The sequence below is a fragment of the Gobio gobio genome (assembly GCF_949357685.1).
Source record: "Gobio gobio genome assembly, chromosome: 20".
NCBI lineage: Eukaryota > Metazoa > Chordata > Actinopteri > Cypriniformes > Gobionidae > Gobio > Gobio gobio.
Genome location: NC_137113.1, coordinates 5,157,515 through 5,179,148, shown reverse-complemented (window position 1 = coordinate 5,179,148; position 21,634 = coordinate 5,157,515). Strand labels below are relative to the sequence as shown.

General features: G+C 37.8%; 1 protein-coding gene across 1 annotated transcript in view; it reads right to left on the bottom strand.

The window, feature by feature from the left end:
• LOC307143783 (uncharacterized protein) overlaps nucleotides 1-21,261 on the bottom strand; it is a gene marked incomplete at both ends in the record, with an annotated part of 84,566 nt that extends 63,305 nt beyond the window's left edge. The window contains 3 exons of the mRNA XM_079845544.1: nucleotides 18,544-18,684; nucleotides 18,896-18,979; nucleotides 21,111-21,261. Of these exons, the coding sequence (XP_079701670.1) occupies nucleotides 18,544-18,684; nucleotides 18,896-18,979; nucleotides 21,111-21,261 (376 nt within the window). The remainder of the gene's footprint in view (nucleotides 1-18,543; nucleotides 18,685-18,895; nucleotides 18,980-21,110) is intronic.
• Between the last annotated feature and the right edge of the window lie 373 nt (nucleotides 21,262-21,634).

The window sequence follows — 21,634 nt, the reverse complement described above, 5'->3', positions numbered from 1 at the left end:
AGTCTTACGACAGGGTACTCACACTTACGCAGGGCACTGGAAGACAGCTGAGTGGCGGGATTATATTGGGACCCCCATTCGTTAGTCACTAACGTTACGTCGTAGTGACTGAACGAAAGGGAACGTCTCGGTTACGGATGTAACCCTCGTTCCCTGAGGAGGGAACGGAGACGTAACGTCCCCTTGCCACATCGAGCTGTGTTGCCTGGAACGCAGGAGTTCAGTCTTGGCTCCTCAAGCAGGTAACATAATGCGATATTGCCTCGTACTTCCTTATATACTCACGCAGTGAGGCGGAGCTATGTATGCAAATTCCGCATGCCCCATGGCATTGGCACGCCATTGGGCGTTTTCTCAAAACTCGAAGTTGATAGGCTTCTAAGCGAAACCCCCATTCGTTAGTCACTAACGTTACGTCTCCGTTCCCTCCTCAGGGAACGAGGGTTACATCCGTAACCGAGACGTTCTCAGTGTAATATGACCTGTAGCGCTCTGTCTCAATGGCATGTATCCACTTTTTTGTCCTTAAACGCTCGTTTATTTGCTTATAAAAACGTCTGGGTTTTTGCTTCTGGGTTTTGTTTAGCTTGTTTCCAGTACACTTTGTCACATATCAGCTTTTATACATTGTTCAGTTTTTTGTAATAAGTCCGAAATGACAAGGAGGCAGCCTCCCGCAATGCAAAGTCAATGGAGATGGTTTGATTGAATACTTTTTGGTAATCTGACCACTGACTGAACCTCATCTTTTGTTCTAACAACAATTCAACTGTAGAATTATTTAAAGCCTTTAGAATTAGAAGTAAAATAGCAAGACTCTTCTCATGCATATTATCATAACATCACTAGGGAAAAGAAGCAAAACGACTGAAAATATAGCAGTGAAAAGATAACTATGATCTTTAAACATTCCCATACTTTTGCTGAAAAAAAAATATTATTACATTTACCTTTTGGATCATTATAAGACCTTTTTCATACATAATTTTAATACATTCCTAAATAATATTAAACGTGTGTTTTTTTTTAAAGAAAATAAATTAAAATAACTCTAAAATCAAGGATCACAATGTAAATATGTTAATGAAACTTTATTGTGTTATTATTGACAAAGAAGTTGTAATGCATTTGTATGTAAAATAAACTCACACCAAGAATATGTTGTTGTATGAATGTCTGAACATACAATATATCAAAGGAAAGAACAGACCCTCTGCTTTAAAAAGAAGAAAAACACTTTGAATTCATGTATTATGCTACATAAAATAACATTTATGAAAAAAAGAAACATTTAGAAACCCCAAACCACTGTGGCCAATTAAAATGGCATCAGACAATATGCATGTCAAATGTTGTGGTGCTAAACTAAAAGTGTGTCAGGACACTCATCAGAGGAACAAGTAACAGCATCAGAGAAGCACACAGACAGAAGCCTCAGATACCTTCACTTGGTCTGGGACCCACTCATCTGTGAACAGGGAATATAATGCAAAGCAGTGAAATGTAATGTATCAACAGTAGAATAAAATGAATAAAATATTCACCTGCCCTCTCTCCGCTGGTGTCCAGAATCACAGTCCTGATAGAGAAAAGAGCAAAATCCAGCTGTGTGAATCCCTGTTAAATATCACTGAACAACAAAATAAAGGAGTGCACAAAGTCTCCAGCAGAGGACAAACTTGAACATTAAGGGTACACCTGATTCCTCTCATCATGCTGATCACAGTAAACATCTGACATTAAGACTCTGCCCGTAACAGTAGTGGCCATTTTGAAAAGTACATTATACATTTTTTTTTTGCTAGTAATAAAAAAAGTATAAAAAAATGTGTCCAATTGTGTCCAAAATTGGCTCAAATGATCTTTACTTACTTACTTACTTACTTACTTACTTGGCATGGACCCTTAACTTTATTTATTTATAAAGGGACCATGTAAAATTTTTTAACATAAATGTTTCCATTCCATGCATTTTACCGGATTTAGTTAAAAGCTAATTTTCACCCGCAGTCCCCTGGCAGGTCGACATAAACAATAAAGTAACATACACAATACATATATACAATAAAAGATACACATACTATCAAAAAACAAAAAAACAACACAATTAAACAGCAACCATGTCAATGTCTACAGAGTTCATTCAATTTAAAATCAACTGTGGCAAAGCATTCCAGTGAGTCGTAGCTTTTACAGTAAAAGACAGAACGGTGAAAAGGAAAAACATAATTATTTATAGATGATCCGGTAGATCTCACAGAATTATTAGGATGAAAACTAACAAAGTCACAGAGTACAGAAGGAGCCAGCCTATTTAAAATTTTATAAACCATACACAAATTGAGCGTCAGCGTCAGTTCTGGCAGGCCAAGTAGTCAAGACGCTGCTAACGCTATTGGTAACAACACTGTCTCATCAGCTGATTTACATCAGCTGTTTCAACTCCCCTCGCTGCTAATGGCTATGCTAAAAGCAGGGCGCCTATTTAAAGCAGATCCAGTTCGCTCTTACTACTTGCTGCTCGCTGCTTTGCAACCCGCCACCTCCCCACCTCCTCTTGTCGTGTATAACGTGGCATTTGTTTATGTCATCGTTGCTGCTCTGTTCATAGGGGGAATAGTTAAGCTCTCACAGTCCTAAACTGTGTGAGCGTTCCCTAATGCTGCTATTTCATGGTGCTCATGAAAGGTCAGAGGACTCCCTGAACAGAGCCATACCGCCAAAAACAAATTTAATTCAGAATTCATCACCTGATTGCAATTCAATAAAAAATTCTAAATCATTTTATTGTCATGTGTGTTCTTGACTTAATGGACCTGACAGAAATTTGAATAAAGCACATAATTGTCAAAACTCAATAATTTATGTTTCTCCAAGATCCTACATGTAAAGAATTGTAGCATGCATAAAGGTATTGGCTACATCGACAGAGAGACTCTGGGCCCTATCTTGCACCCAGCGCAATTGACTTTGTACACCGACGCATGTGTCATTCCTATTTTGCACCCGCGCAAAGCGCGCTTTTCCCTCCACAGAAGCACGTCGCTAAACTAGTGAATGAACTTGCGCTACCTGGGCGGTTCAGCGCAAAAAAGGAGGCGTGTTCCGGCGCAAACAATCCCTGGTGCTATTTTGCTGTTCCATTAAACAATTGCGCCACTGACCAGAAAAAACCTAGTCTAAAGTCAGTGGCGCGTTGCGCGTTGTTCATTATGCTATTTTAAGGGCGCATGCTTGACCATAATGTATAGCGTGCACAACGCGCATACACTTTGCTCATGTAATCTACACAGATGCAACAGTTATTTTTGCAAATCATAAATTGTTACACTAAAAAAATATTAACACATGAGATGACGGAAATCATTGTGGTGTGCCACGAAGATGTGAAAAAAAATCTAGCTTACAAATTATTCAGGCTAATTGTAGTCTAATAATTAAGGAGACCTGTTTGCCCAATAGTGGCAACTTCTGGCAAGACATATATGTATATAAGGACATCTAACAAATTGGTTTGTCCGTCAAGAACCAGGAAAAAAAATCGGTGAGGGTGGACGCAGCGATGTCCTCTGCTGGCGTCAGGTCCTGAGTAGAGGCAGATCCACCTCCCGTTACACGACGTGCCCGATTGATGCTTTCCCCGTCTTCTGATGTCATTGTAGCGCTTGCGGCACTGGTGCGACGTCCTGGGGATGCCAGCTGATGAAACAATTGTGGCTATTTCCTCCCACGCCTGTTTAACCGAAGCTATTTTGGGTGGGTTTCTCCCATCCCCATACAACACAACTTCTCTGTCTTTCACTGCTCTTAAAAGCACATCAGTCTCCTCGGCTGTGAACCGCTCCTGGCGTGCGCCTGGTAAATACGCCATAATAATAGCAATCCATAATGGAACTTGCGCACCTGCTTTTACAGGGAATGTTGGATGACGCTCTGATTGGTTTATTCACGTTACGCCCAAGCCACACCTATGAATAATGAAGCTACTTCAGACCAACCCATTTTAGATTTGCGCCGGGCGCAAGAGCCATTTATCCCGCCGGGAAAATAGCAACAGCGCCGAGACCCGCCCACAAAGTTACTTGCGTTTCGCGCTTTGACACTTGCGTTTCAGATCGTTAAAATAGGGCCCATTGTCTAATTTGTCTAAAATTCGCTAAATTATATTTAATATTCCTCACCATTTTCTTTACATTTTTTTTTAAAACTAAGATTTGAGTCCAATATTACACCAAGATAATTGAACTCATTGACTATTTCTATCTTTTCACCATTTATAAAAATATCAACAGGAGATTGAACCTTTGTTTTTGAGATAAACATTCCTTTTGTTTTACCAATATTCAAGCTAAGACATGATTGCTGCAGCCACTGTGTAATTCTTTCCATAGCAACATGTAGCTTTTGTGTAATGTGTAAAGATGACAGAATCATCAGCATATATTTGCAGTTGTATCCCATCACACTGATTCGGGAGATCATTAACATAAAGACTGAATAATAAGGGGCCCAACACTGATCCTTGGGGTACACCCATTGTATAATGCAAGTTACATGACTTAACCCCTTTAATTGTTACACATTGTTCTCTATTTGATAAATATGAGGATATCCACGCTAGAGCGTCAGATGAAAACTGGAAGTTAGACAATTTAGAAAGGAGAACTTCATGGTTAACTGTATCAAAGGCTTTACGCAGACCTAAAAATATAGCACCAACGAATCCTGCTTTGTCAACTTTAGATTTTATTTACTCTATTAAATGTAAAGTAGCTGTTTCAGCAGAATAATTAACTCCAAACTGCATACAGTGTAAACCAGACTTAGCTGTTTTCAGATAGGATGTCAGTTGTTCAAAAACAATCTTCTCTGCAACCTTTGAGAGTACTGGCAATATGTGTATGGGTCTATAATTGCTAACTTCATAATGATCTCCAGATTTAAAAAAAGGAGTAACAACAGCTTGTTTCCATGCATTAGGAAAAACACTATATTCAAATGACAAATTAATTAAATGAGTAATAACAAGGGTTAAAATATCTTTGAGTTTTTACAAACATGGGGCCCTATTTTAACGATCTGAAACGCAACTGTCAAAGTGCGAAGCGCAAGTAACTTTGTGGGCGGGTCTCGGCGCTGTTGCTATTCTCCCGGCGGGATAAAAGGCTCTTGCGCCCGGCGCAAATCTAAAATGGGTTGGTCTGAAGTAGCTTCATTATTCATAGGTGTGGTTTGGGCGTAACGTGAATAAACCAATCCGAGCGTCATCCAACATTCCCTTTAAAAGCAGGTGCGCAAGTTCCATTATGGATTGCTATTATTATGGCGTATTTACCAGGCGCACGCCAGGAGCGGTTCACAGCCGAGGAGACTGATATGCTTGTAAGAGCAGTGAAAGACAGAGAAGTGAAGTTGTAATGTTGTACATTATGGTAAAGGTGATTTCACAGTCTTTTTTTTTTTCAGTCTTTCAGTTTTTTCAGTTTTTCAGTCGATTTTTTTTCCTGGTTCTTGACGGACAAACCAATTTGTCAGATGTCCTTATATACATATATGTCTTGCCACTATTGGGCAAACAGGTCTTATCCTTAATTATTACAATTAGCCTGAATCATTTGTAAGCTAGATTTATGCCTATTTTTTCACATCTTCGTGGCACACCACAATGATTTCCGTCATCTCATGTGTTAATATTTTTTTGTGTAACAATTTATGATTTGCAAAAATAACTGTTGCATCTGTGTAGATTACATGAGCAAAGTGTATGCGCGTTGTGCACGCTATACATTATGGTCAAGCATGCGCCCTTAAAATAGCATAATGAACAACGCGCAACGCGCCACTGACTTTAGACTAGGTTTTTTCTGGTCAGTGGCGCAATTGTTTAATGGAACAGCAAAATAGCACCAGGGATTGTTTGCGCCGGAACACGCCTCCTTTTTTGCGCTGAACCGCCCAGGTAGCGCAAGTTCATTCACTAGTTTAGCGACGTGCTTCTGTGGAGGGAAAAGCGCGCTTTGCGCGGGTGCAAAATAGGAATGACACATGCGTCGGTGTACAAAGTCAATTGCGCTGGGTGCAAGATAGGGCCCATGGTGTCCAATTGATGAACATCTCTACATTTTGAATTTTTTAATAAACTAATAATTTTGTTAACTTGCATGTCATTAGTCTTGGTAATATTAAAACTTTTACTCCCGACATCAATCGGAAACAATTTTTTTCCCTAATTTGCTAACACAGTTGATAAAAAAACTATTAAAAACTGCTTTAGACTGAACCGCACAGAAATTGGTGCGCCTCATCGCATCCATGATCTAAGGGTCCATGCCAAATTTGGGAACAGCGCCACCTACAGGTCATAAGATCTGAATCTTATGCTAGTTAGCTTAGTACGCAAATTGCTTATCATGCTAACCAAGTGCCATTCTTTGTAATGTGGCTCTTCGGCTATCAGGTTCACGATAAGCTACATTAATCTAGCATGCTAATCTGGTTAAAATGCTAAATAAGGCTTTTGTCTGCTCACACTCACACTGAAAGCTCTCCTCTGAAGTTATTTGTTGAGTCTGCGTCAATGGAGTGGCACAATCACTAAAACATTGTGCCACGAGCCCTGAACCACTTAGGTCGTGGGTTTGAATCCTGTGTGGCACGTGCCCAGATCGCATGAAGTGGTGAAAAAGCTGCTCCTGATTCAGACATGAGAATGATCTCATCCATCCATCCATCCATCCATCCATCTTCTTCCGCTTATCCGGGGCCGGGTCGCGGGGGCAGCAGTCTAAGCAGAGATGCCCAGACTTCCCTTTCCCTAGACACTTCCTCTAGCTCTTCCGGGGGGACACCGAGGCGTTCCAAGGCCAGCCGGGAGACATAGTCCCTCCAGCGTGTCCTTGGTCTTCCCCGGGGCCTCCTCCCGGTTGGACATGCCCGAAAAACTTCCCGGGAAGGCGTTCAGGAGGCATCCGGAACAGATGCCCGAGCCACCTCAGCTGTCCCCTCTCGATGTGGAGGAGCAGCGGCTCTACTCCGAGTTCCTCCCGGGTGACTGAGCTTCTCACCCTATCTCTAAGGGAGCGCCCAGCCACCCTGCGGAGAAAGCTCATTTCGGCCGCCTGTATCCGGGATCTTGTCCTTTCGGTCATGACCCAAAGCTCATGACCATAGGTGAGAGTAGGAACGTAGATTGACCGGTAAATCGAGAGCTTCGCCTTACGGCTTAGCTCTTTCTTCACCACGACAGACCGGTACATCGACCGCATTACTGCAGAAGCTGCACCGATCCGTCTGTCAATCTCCCGTTCCATCCTCCCCTCACTCGTGAACAAGACCCCTAGATACTTGAACTCCTCCACTTGGGGCAGGAACTCTCCACCAACCTGAAGTGGGCAAGCCACCCTTTTCCGACTGAGGACCATGGCCTCGGATTTGGAGGTGCTGATCCCCATCCCAGCCGCTTCACACTCGGCTGCAAACCGTCCCAGTGCATGCTGAAGGTCCTGGTTAGAAGGGGCCAACACGACAACGTCATCCGCAAAGAGCAGAGACGAAACCGTGTGGTCCCCAAACCTGACACCCTCCGGCCCTTGGCTGCGCCTAGAAATTCTGTCCATAAAAATTATGAACAGAACCGGCGACAAAGGGCAGCCCTGCCGGAGTCCAACATGCACCGGGAACAAGTCTGACTTACTGCCGGCAATGCGGACCAAACTCCTGCTTCGGTCATACAGGGACCGGACAGCCCTCAGCAAAGGACCCCGGACCCCATATTCCCCCAGCACCCTCCACAGGACGCCGCGAGGGACACAGTCGAATGCCTTCTCCAAATCCACAAAACAAATGTGGACTGGTTGGGCAAACTCCCATGAACCCTCCAGCACCCTGTAGAGGGTATAGAGCTGGTCCAGTGTTCCACGACCAGGACGAAAACCACACTGTTCCTCCTGAATCCGAGGTTCCACTATCGGCCGAATTCTCCTCTCCAGTACCCTGGCATAGACTTTCCCGGGGAGGCTGAGAAGTGTGATCCCCCTATAGTTGGAACACACCCTCCGGTCCCCCTTCTTAAAAAGAGGGACCACCGCGAAATTTAAAGCATCCATTGATTTTTTCCCGCAACTACAGTACTAACGCATCTTGAATATGTAACATCACCAATATATAAATTGTGAGAGGTTTTGTAAACTGACCGTTGGGCAGCGATTGGTTGACAGAAGGCAAAGGTGAACAGCACAGTGCAGGTAAAGCTTAGTGGAGTTTGCAGTGACGATAAACATCCTGAAGGAGAAACGGCTGGATGTGGAGACGCCGTTCTGCAGCAGCTCCACTGTGTCGTCATCTGGATCGGGGAGGATCTTGTGCACAAGGCTGAAGAAATAATAGATAGATCTGTGTTAAAACTATGGGTAAAATTCTGCTTTAGGAGAAAACCATAAATATTCTTGTTTACACATTTATTCTTCCACTTAAAGGATTAGTTGACTCAAAATGTTGACAATTTTTTCAACATTATTCACTGACAATTTTGAAATCCGCACTATGCTCTCTTTAGTGTGTTTATCAGAGCTCAGTAGAGAAGAAATGATGACCGATGTGCTCTATTGAGTTGGATCTTTCCAAAGAACCCAGTTCACAAAACTGATCTGAATGATTAAATCATGAATCAAGAATCCTTACATTGTCAAGCTCCTTACACAAAGCTATTGCATAATTTCAGAAGATGTGGAGTCATATGGACCTTTTTGAGTAATTTTTGTAGCTTGAAAGTCCCGATGAGGATTAACTATGGCGGCATTATAATGGCAATAATAACCAAGCGCACAACTGATGCGTAGTAAATCACCCCCGTGAGAGAATAACAGATCTACACGCGAGGAAACGGCAGTTAATGGTATTTAGGCTTAATTATTCGCTTATTCTGGTTAATAAACTTAAATATCACTGAATAAGTGCCATAATTAATGAGGATTAAACTTTCACTTTAGAATAGGGGGTCAAATTGCCTTTATTAGAACTGTATTAATGGTAGTTAGGCTTAATTATTGGCTTATTCTGGTTAATAAACTTAAATATCACTGAATAATTGCCATAATTAATGAGGATTAAACTTTCACTTTAGAATAGGGGGTCAAATTGCCTTTATTAGTACTGTATTAATGGTAGTTAGGCTTAATTATTATTGGCTTATTCTGGTTAATAAACTTAAATATCACTGAATAAGTGCCATAATTAATGAGGATTAAACTTTCACTTTAGAATAGAGGGTCAAATTGCCTTTATTAGTACTGTATTAATGGTAGTTAGGCTTAATTATTGGCTTATTCTGGTTAATAAACTTAAGTATCATTTAATAAGTGCCATAATTAATGAGAATAAAACTTTCACTTCAGAATAGGGGCTCAAATTGTCTTTATTACTCTATTTTAGCAATTTATAACGGCAAAATCAGCAGTAATTAAACATAATTACTAGCTTATTGTTCAGTTAACATAACAGAAAATACAGACATATAATTACACAGCTACAGAAAAATAATATATGGCTTATTAAGTTGTAAATAATGTCTAATATGCCCTTACTGTAATGTTAAGTTAATCATTAATAACTATTGTGTCCATGCTTAACTAATGCATAATTGTGAACAAGCAAATCATTAATTACTAGTTTAACTAATGCATAATTACGGACCCTTAAAATGTAAAGTTAATCATTAATTACTAGTGTGTTTGTGCTTAACTAATGCTTAGTTGTGCACAAGTTAACCCTTAATTAATGCTTAACTAATGCATTATTCTGGACCCTTAAAATAAAGTGTTACCCATGTCGTTGCACTTTTTTAGACTTATCCACGTCTGCTCTTCTGAATTGTAACTTCTCAGTATGACTATGTTTGCACGCACAGCGTCTGGGAACTGCCGCCTTCTATTTTGCCATCAATTGATAGGTGTTCAAAAAATACTTGGAAATCATTGAACTTCATGTGATCCTACAAGAGTGATTACTGATGGGCTGTCTGCAAAAAAACCCCAAAAAACGCATCACGTTTTAAAGAAGAAAACAAATCATCCACTGACTTTCAAAGCGGCTACGACTTTCTACTTCGAGGGCCTGGATAGAAATGTAGTGGAGTAAAAAGTATGATATTTCTCTTTCTAATGTAGTGAAGTAAAAGTAAAAGTTTCCAGAAAAAATACTACTCAAGGAAAGTACAGATACTCAAAAAGTGTACTTAAGTACAGTACTCAAGTAAATGTACTTAGTTACTGTCCACCTCTGCAAGTCTATGTATAACACGCAACTTTGGGCTTCTTTTTTTGGCAACAGTTGAGTAAAAAAAGTCGCGGGTTGCGTTTTTTTAGCTTATTTTTAAAACGTGGTTGCTTGTTAGGAAAATATAATTAGCAACTTTGTTTCTTTACATTTATGGTTGCTGTTTTGTTCCATACATTGGCTGACACTGTCGTCTAACAGCTAATAGCCATTCAGTGCAACGATACAAGTGCTGTAGTAATTAGTCCTCATACATCCCGCCTCCTCCTCCCCCTCATTGGAGAAAAATCGCGTTCAACGTGCAGGCATGTGATGTTATAAATGCACGTAATGATAGTTAGTAGACGTAAATAGAGGTATGCATTTTCACAAACAATTTATCCCTTATTATTGTTATTTTACATACTTGAGATGTATATATTGGAAGCATGTTATCGGTTCCACATGCGTTATTCAGACATTTCAAAAGATCGCCATGTGATCACGTAATGACTACCGTGATTTACAGATGTTAATGTAAATATTGTATTAACAGACTGATCTCATGAAATGGTGCATGACACGCCAATTCGCTATGCCATTTTGGCGTGCTATCAAGACGCATAATCACTTTTTAGCGTGTTTATCAATGCCGTTTCATTCTATCCCCCTACACTGCCCCTACCCCTAAACCTACCCATCACACACACACACACACACACATGTTGGTGCAACAGCATTATGAGGACTCTCCATAGGCGTAATGGTTTTTATACTGTATAAACTGTATATTCTATCCCCCTACACTGCCCCTGCCCCTAAACCTAACCCTCACAGGAGACATTCTGCATTTTTACATTTTTAATAAAACATTGTTTAATATGTTTTTAAAGCGATTTGATTTACGGGGACATTTGAAATGTCCTCATAAACCACCTTGATGTTGTAATACCAGTGTAATACCCATGTCATTATACAAATTTGTGTCCTCATAAATCACATAAACAAGCACACACACACACACACACACACACACACACACACACACACACACACACACACACACACACACACACACACACACTGCCCCTGCCCCTAAACCTACCCATCACAAGAAACATTCTGCATTTGTACATTTTCAATAAAACATAATTTAGTATGTTTATAAATCCATTTACATTCACGCGTAGACATACACGTGGAATCACACGGCGTAGACATACACGCGGAGATGATGGTTCGTTTTGGCGTACACATACACGTGGATAGCTCAAAATGCGTACAGATAACACGTCATTTGGCTTTAGAAAGTGGCGTGTATGTTTACGCAAAGTCATGATGTCATGTTGGTCATTGTATTTTGTTTATTTATATTTACATAAGCATATTTGTATTTCTTTTTCAGTTTCACAAAAATAATGTAACAGAGATGAAACAACATGATAGCACTCAAGAAAGTCAAGTAAAGAGGAAAATGTACTACTTCATCCGTGTGGTCATTGACGCAGCTATCTGTTTATGCATGCCCAACGCACACGCATGCAGAGGCCAGAATAGAGCCCCTCATCAGTGGACAGCAAGCCAAATAAGTTTAATCTAATATCTTAAAGATTATATGGGCAAACAAACTCGTTAACTGGTAAATACTAATATAAAGAAGACGCACACGTGTCAAACACAAAACCCCTTCATGGTAACACAGAAAACTAAAATAATGCAATAGACATTCATTTAACAACATACGTAACATAAAACTGTAAAAACGAAAAAGGAAATTTATTATTAAAATGAAAAACCATAAAATGTGAATTGCTATGGAGGGAATTCTGGGAATCATAGTTTACAGTTGTTAACTGTCAATTATATGAAGATTTGTTATTTTTATTTCCAAAAATAGTATATATTTAACAGTATTTACTGAAATGTAAGGTTGGATCTAACATTTTCCCTGTATATAGTACAGGAAAATTTTTACTGTGACATATTTACATCTCTTATCTGTAAAATGACAATTTTTTTACACTAATATTTATTTGTGCTAAAATATTATGGTAAGGTTTTATAGCAATAGGTATATATCATATATAATACATTGTAAAATCGAATTAGTTCGACTTACTTAAAAAAAAGCATGCAAACCGATTGCCTATAGTGAAATAGGAATAGTATGTTGTGCTAAAAAAACTTAGTTACTATAATTCACTCACACAAGAGTTCTAGAAATTAAAAAAGAACTGTAGAGAGTACTTGATCTTTTTCTTTATATTTACTTTTGACTTAGAATAGCTACCATTGTTGTGTTTTGATGCTGAATGTTGAAGTCTGTGTGTGACTCAAGCATTATTAACTGCAAGATATTGTCAAAAATATAGAGGGATTATATCAACCCAATTAAAAATTTCACAAGGTGTTTATGACGCAAGTGTTAGCAATACAATTGTAAACAATCATTATATGACATAAAGGGAAATATCACATGTTAATTTTAAAAGGTGTCTTAATTTCTGACTAAATCCTTAACTATATAGTTAATTCAGTCAGAAGCTAGGTCAACTTTTAAAAGCAACCTATGTATTTGAATCCAAATAACTGATTTCTTGTTGCATCTCTGCATCAATAGGAACAAAGTTATAATAATATGAATGTTTCAAGTGCCCAACCAAAGTGAACACTAATCACCATAATGGTGAGGGTTTTTTTTTTGCTTGACAAAATGGCACTCAAACCAATCAATTAATCTTAACTTTGGAGTGAACAAGGAACAGTGTTTGCATAGTACAGATTACTAGATTTTTACAATTAAGTTAAGACATTAAGTAAAGTTAACTAAAAAGTGTTAGGTAGAATCACTAACGGATTTGAAAGTGTAGGTTTATATTAAGGTAAACTCTTTCACCATATGAATTATTTCAAGATTAATTGAAGATTAGATGAAGTGAGAGAATGATTGTACCTGTTGTTTGTCCATTGATTATTCTCATTGTGAATATATACAAGGTTCAGTCATGAAACTCTGTTAATCGCCGATTGGTTCTTTCAGTTCTACGACACCAACCAATCGGAGGTACTTCCTCATTATCGTGGTTTACTTATTCCGTATCCTAGCAGCTATCCGCACGCTGCGCAATTATGAGAACTCCGATAATCCCACCTCCTCCCCAGCGCCACCTGTAGAGATCTGCTCGGGGTTACATCATTCTGTAGCAGCCTTCCTTGTTGTTATTTTGACTAAGCTGAACATTATGTATTTGCTCAGCAGCAGCAGCAGCGTAGCAGATCTCGTCCGCCAAAATCAAGCCTATGTAAATTCTATGCTTTATGCTAATAAAATGCTGGTTGATTCTATTTCACTCCGAGAGTTGTCATGATTGAAATTCAGTCATTTTACATTATAAATACATCATTTTACATTGTTATAAAACACTCACCAATAATCAGCAGTACCGACACACACAGCGACACACAACACCCCATTGTGATGAACGGCACCTGCACACACACATATACAACATACACCCACAAGACATGTTTCTTACATTTTGTCATATTTTTATTCTTTCTTTGTTGTGCACATTTGTTAAAACAACTATAACATTCACAGATAATAATAAAATAAATAAATAAATAAAATTCACATTTTACAAAATGTAAGAAACAGCCAAGCTTTACTAAATGATTTAGCTCCATCAAAATCTGGTGAAACAGAATTAAATTTACCTGAGGTCAGATGCTGAGATCAGAGCAAACTCAGGGAGATTCTCAATACAGTGATGCTGAACTGCAGCTCTCACAATCTCATGTTCCTTTATTAACTGTGGGTGATCTTTACTGGAAAAATAAGTAATTTCTCAACAATAGCTTAAGGCAGTAAGCTTTCATGTGACATCAAGATTGAGATGTGTTAATCTTTCATGTGACATCGAGATATTTGGTATTTGAACTGATAGTTTCCTTGTGTATACCTGCATTCAGAAAGACATCAACTCTCTGTGCTTGAATAGATGTGAATCTAGATGGAATGTCGGCGGGTCAGTTTGATTTATTAAGCACTTTTTCCAAAAATGTACAAAAACAGTACTTTAAAACACCCAGTGAGTGACTCAAGTGTCACTGGAATCATGTTAATTAATGTAACAATGGTAATTCATTATTAGTTTAAATACAGGTCACATTAGTAGCTTTAGAGTTCATAAGACACCTTGAAGGATGCAGGCAGTGGCAAATAAGACCGGGTTTGTGAGATGTGCAAACTAGCAAGATCATAACAGGAATGCAGAAATACATATCAAATGTTTTTTTTTTTTTTTTTTTTTTTAAATGCAACACCTCAAACCTAAACCCTGAAGTAAACTCAAATGTATTTTAAAATGGCTGGGAAATGGCATGCTAGTTTACAGATTAACATTCGACAAATGGGTGTCTAATATTTGAATATCGACAATGAAGGGAAGGGAAAATGAAAACTAAAAGAAACAGCAAGAAATACTAATCATGGAACCTAATTTACAAAGACCACATAAAATAAGGCCAAACAATGTTGGTACTTCCCTAAAGCGAGAACATGTCATAATTGTCATAAATACATTATATATTCTGTATATAGTTTCAATCAACACAATATTCCATGGGTTGATAATTCCATTTGAAGTAAATAATCTGGGACTTGGATTGATTAGATTGATTGGATGGATGCCACTTTGTACAAACCTCTACCATATCAAACTCAGATATTTCAGCCAAAAACTTTGGCCTCAGATGACACACAAACCTAACAGATACACAAAATACTCCAGTCGGCACAGCCATAATGCATTGCAATATTGGTATTTTATTTTACATTAGCAGTTCATTGGTCCTCTAACAAAAATGATATTGTCTATTCTTGTCCTAGGCAGTCGCCTCTCAGTGCTACAAAAACACATAATACACGGCTACAAATCAATTTTACAGTTATGAGTTTGAGTGTGTAGAACATTCTACAGTTAAAATTCTCTCATCTAAAGTACTGTACTGACAAATGTTCTTTGAGTCTCCTGCCCTTTATTTTCCTCTTCCTCTCTCCTCCAGCTTTACAGTGGTAAACAGGAAAATAATGATTCTGTCAGGACTCTAAGATGGAGGACCCAGACACAGGGAACCAGACTTGACTTTTAGACACGCACTTGAAAACTTCCCAAGCCTATCCCCTCTGGAGAATCCCTGCCACCATTTCAACGTATGTTTACATGGACAGACCCTCGCTCCCTAGAGAGAGAAGCAACTTAAAACTAAAAAAAAAGCTAGAGAAGTCCAAAAATAAGGCTATGAAAATTATAGCCAGACAAAATAAACCACTATCACCAGGGTAAGCTTAGCCAGACACAATGCATACAACAAATGCACACAACGAACCAAGAAAAGGGAAAGGAGCTCATTATAAAGGGAAAAGCACAAAAGGATCAGGTGAACACAATTAAGTAAAGGAGGACTGGGCAATGACTAAACAAGGGGGCGTGGTAACAGAAACATGGAGACTGGACAAGAGGAGCACATGGCAAACACAAACAAAGCCATGTGCTGACACACAAACATAGCCACATGAAACAATGACAACACAGACAAGGCTGCCAGGGCAGAACCCTACAGTTTCAATGATGCAAACAGAGATCAATTCTGCTGTAAAGCAGCTCTAAAAAGAAAATAGTGCCAAATGTTCAGTGACACTCCCACCAGTGAATGCTCCAAAGCACATAATGAGATGTGGCCATATTTATATTATCCTGAGATTCTGATTAATGTCATCAGTTTTGCTATAATGTTTATGCATGGCTACATTTGTGTTATTTGAGTTCACATTGTGGCAGATTAAGTTAATTATAGTTTGTACTTGTGTCTTATGAATGAGAACATGGTTAACCCCGTGGAAAATTAGGGCATTTTTGTGAAAAATACATTGAAATGTGTTGTCTCTGAATGAATGGTGTGGGAAATTGAGCCCAATGAATCAGTCATAGTGTGTTAGCAATGGGGAAAAACTGTAATATGTCTTTTACATTCTCCCTGGTAAAAAAGGGAAGAGGTTAAAGCATTATGTGAACATGAACTGAGAATCATCAGTTACAGCATTTTTACAGAAAATCCAGGTTAGTATTAAACTGTAGAAATACTAACATTTATTTTTATATTAAGAAGCTGATTAAATGAGCATTAGTTGATGTATTATGATATATTTTAAATATTGTTTACATTTCATCCTCTGAATTGGTTTGAGGATCTCATGTGAAGTACTGTGTGTTTCATTGTTTGTGCAGTCAAACCAGATTTACAGGATTACTGCTAACACATTCCAGAGCTTTTGGAAAACCACAAGAACGGATTCCAGACAAGAAAAAAAGTCACCAAAGTGCAGTTTTGCAAAATGCAGTTGATCAAGATTCCCCAGAACTGCTTACATAACTGTCATTACTGCATTAACAGCCTTTATTTTATTTAGCATCACACAATAGCAAATATGATGATTGCAGTTTCTGAATATTATTAAAAATTGGCAAAATAATCATGTTAAAACCAGTCATAAAGAATTCAGCAGATCATGATCATGTGATTAATAGTAAAAGGGTTGAAAATTATGTTGAGATTATCTAATGATCGATAGAGACAAACAGACACTCCTTTATGAACAAACAGCATGAAACCTGAGCATTATTATGAGCTGATCGTATCTATTGGCTCTCAGTGAAGCTCAAACCTCATGTATAAAGGTGTTATAGAGACACAGATGAATATTCTTAATTATTCACTAAACAAACTCTTATTAATGTCTCATTGCATTGAAATGGAGACAACTTTGACCCAAATGTTCATCATAGGCTTGCTGATGTGTGTCTAAGGTAAATGGATGTGCAAAGAAAAATAAGATCATGTAAATCTGTCATTCAAAAACCTGAATATACTGAATATCAGCTATACTAAGACATGACATACCAGGCCAAAGAGTCTTTCACATGTTCAGCATGTTAACCCTTAGAGACCAACCGAAACACAATCAATACCTTTTATAGGTTAAAACTACATACAAAAGCGTTTGCATTCTTACTTTCTAATTATCATAATTTAACACATTTGACAGGAATTTGCAATCTAAATCACACAATATGCTCATTATGTCCTGACATATTGCTGATTATTTATGATCAAATGTAGAAATTGTCTAAGTATTTGATCTGTTAAATTTTGTCGTACATTTTAGTAATAAAATCACTTTCACACAACATTCAACAATATGGTAATAATAATAATAACTTAAATTATTAATTTTAAGCTCTCAGTCGAGGACAGTGTCAGAGGATTGACTGAATTTGAACTTGTGCAAATATCTGTCACAATGAATGCTCTCTGTCCTACTGGCTCTTCAACTTCATGAATGCAGTCCATTTACTTCAGTTTCTCTTCACCTTCAAATAACTAAAACAGAACGATACAAGAATACTTTTTGGTAATCTGACCACTGACTGAACCTCATCTTGTGTTCTAAGAAAGAACAAAACCTTTACAATTAGAAGTAAAATAGCGAGACTCTTCTCATGCAGATTATCATAACATCACTAGGGAAAAGAAGCAAAACGACTGCAAATCAGAGTATAGATAACTATGATCATAAAACATTCTCATACTTTTGCTGAAAGTACTATATTTACCTTTTGGATAATTAAAATCCCTTTTTTATACATCATTTATAAAAAATTCCTAAATAGTAAACACATTTTTTTTTTTTTTAAAGAAAATAAATTAAAATAACTCTAAAATCAAGGATCACAATGTAAATATGTTAATGAAACTTTATTGTGTTATTATTGACAAAGAAGTTGTAATGCATTTGTATGTAAAATAGACTCACACCAAGAATATGTTGTTGTATGAATGTCTGAACATACAATATATCAAAGGAAAGAACAGACCCTCTGCTTTAAAAAGAAGAAAAACACTTTGAATTATGCTACATAAAATAACATTTATGAAAAAAAGAAACATTTAGAAACCCCAAACCACTGTGGCCAATTAAAATGGCATCAGACAATATGCATGTCAAATGTTGTGGTGCTAAACTAAAAGTGTGTCAGGACACTCATCAGAGGAACAAGTAACAGCATCAGAGAAGCACACAGACAAGAAGCCTTAGATACCTTCACTTGGTCTGGGACCCACTCATCTGTGAACAGGGAATATAATGCAATGCATTGAAATGTCATGTATTCACAATAGAAATCATCATACACCTTTATTACAAGTGATTATAATAAATTAAATGTTCACCTGTGTTCCCTTCAGACCACACCAGAGGACCCATGGATATGGAAGCACTGTCATGGAAGTCCAGAGACCTGCCCTCTCTCCGCTGGTGTCCAGAGTCACAGTCCTGATAGAGAAAAGAGCAAAATCCAGCTGTGTGAATCCCTGTTAAATATCACTGAACAAGATAAAGGAGTGCACAAAGTCTCCAGCAGAGGACAGCCTTGAACATTAAGGGTACACCAGATTCCTCTCATCATGCTGATCACAGTAAACATCTGACATTAAGACTCCGCCTATAACAATAGTGGCCATTTTGAAAAGTACATTATACATTTTTTTTGCTACTAATCCTTCAAAATTTGGCTCAAATTACCTTTGGACTGAACCGCACAGAAATTGGTACGCTTCATTGGATCCATGATCTGAGGGTCCATGCCAAATTTGGGAACAGCACCACCTACAGGTCATGATATCTGAATAAAATGTAAATATGAATATAACATGCTCTGCATTTATATACAAAATCTTAATTTTCAGTCATCTGACCCAGAGGGCTCGTGGGCTCAAGTCCCGTGAGCGGCAACTTTATACATTTTGTGTAATAATGTGTAATTTCAATTCCTTTATTATTCAGGTAAGCATTACTAATTTTTGTTCCTATTAAATATAACATGCCTTTCATTTATATACAAAATCTTAATTGTTAGTTTTTTTTTATTATTCCTCCCCAGTGGGAGTCTATGGCAGCCCTATGAACCGTAAGTAGGAAAATGATGAAAGTCGACACACTTGTAGTGATGGTAATGAATATTAATCTGACCAACTTTGTGTCTTACATTAAAAAAGTCAGAATACTTAGTAAGAATACTTTGGTTTTTAAAGTTACTTTTAAAGTTTTTGAACCCATGGAACCATTGAAACGGCTTGGCCCCGTGAGGCTGCTTGCAGCTTTAATTGCATATGCATTTGTAGGATTTTGTCATTTAGATGCAAAATTGATGAGATGAAGCATGTAATGTGATTTACTGAGGTTTGCGTCAATCACTTAACTGGTATTTTTGTCATTATTTACAGCTCCAAAAAATGTCTTCTTAACCCATTTTGCACCAGTGTTGTTAGACCACACACACCCGATTATCAACGGCTCTGCTTGTTTGCGGCCCTACACAGATTTGCTCTTAATGGATTGTGTTGATCATTATGAAAATGATCTGGCTGCGTCTGTGTTCTTCAATTTGTCACACACTATTTAGTCCTATTTACTAAATCTGGCCCTAAATCTTAAAACATACCAATTTTACTTATATCATACCTGCAAACTAGTCGCTGTTCGGCGAAATGCGCCGTTTTAAATCAAAATATGTCATTTATTTGAATAACGCTCTCTGCCAACAGAAATCTATTCAAAGAGGCGCCTCTCGCTGCAAAAACGCGTTCTGTGTGATCAGGGCCTTACGGAGCTGTTTTGCAACATTGACTTTTTTGTTCTATTTCACTGAGGAAAATGGTTCCAAAGGGAAGCAACACACAGCGCGGTGTTTTGTTACTGAATGATTCAGGGTTTGAATGAATCATTTGAATGAATGACTCAATGACTCTCTCAGACGGTCACTTGCTGCCACCTATTGGCGGTTTAGTTTCAAGTTTAAAATATAATTGCATGTTTTCTTATTTGTATATATTCAAACGTTTAAAACATCAATCTCATAACATAATTCATTGTCGGTGTCATTTTTCAGTGTAAATTATTTAATTTGATTGGAAACAGCCCTATAGAGTCTTATTTTTATAACTGAATTTATTGATCAAATGTAAGAATTTGACATGAAAGATGATGCATACATTTAATAAGGTTAAAAAAATGGCGTTTATAAAGTAAATAACTCCCTGGGGTAAATATCACAAATATGCAGATTTAAGCATGTAAACGCTAATATAACACTGATGAGAATTACACCACCAAAAATCCACACATTGTACAGTACATACAATTTGATATGTACTGTACCTGATAGGCCCCATGTTAATCAATATCAAATCAAATTGTGAAATTAGTTTAAATGCCCAGCGTAAAATTTAATAGTGTAAACGTTTTTTTTGTTTGTTTGTTTTTTAATGCAAATGTTGTCTTTTCCCTTTACGTTCTTGTCAAAGTGCACCAGAATGCTTCGTTTACATGTTAAAACCACAAAAACGTTCTACTGTGGGCAATGCCCCAGATCCCCCTACAAGTATTTAATTCGGAAACATGTCACCTTTTTCACCACTTGTGAGTTTGCAGGTATGTTATATTAGTGTTTGATCAACAAGGGTTTATACACTGCAGATTCGTAAACCTTTACATTTACCCATCATATTTTACTATAGATACTCCATATACACAGACAGAAAAACACACAGAAAGGGACACTGGCTAATATAATTGATAAATTAGACTGATATTTAACACATACATTGACCATTTTTTTCCCAACTAAAGTACTAAAGCATCTTGAATATGTAACATAACCAATTTATAAATAATGAGAGATTTTGTAAACTGACTGTTGGGCATCGATTGCTTGACAGAAGGCAAAGGTGAACAGCACAGTGCAGGTAAAGCTTAGTGGAGTTTGCAGTGAAGATAAACATCCTGAAGGAGAAACGGCTGGATGTGGAGACGCCGTTCTGCAGCAGCTCCACTGTGTCGTCATTTGGATTGGGACACCTGAGAATATCAATAATGACAAATTCTTTCATTTGAAACATTCAACACAAACGTGATCTCCTGTAAACCATCACACATTTGAATTGCATGTTCAAAATGGAACCTTGTGCTTTAACAGAGCCAGAGCTTAACATTCTGGCCCCTGAATGATTATTGCTCTGTATTCCTCAAGGTAATAAACAATTTTTTTCTAGTGAATTAAATTAGTAATTTAATTTTCATATGAAATGTGCAGCAACAAATACTTTTTACCCATGATTTGCGGTCAAGTTCAATATAGATACTGCTGGATCATTGTGACATGAAGTGTTGGGCAGTAGCATTGCAAAATATAGCTTAATGGTAGTACTGCGATTTTTTTGCGATTCTATTAACAGCTAGCAATGTACAATTTGTGAATTAATC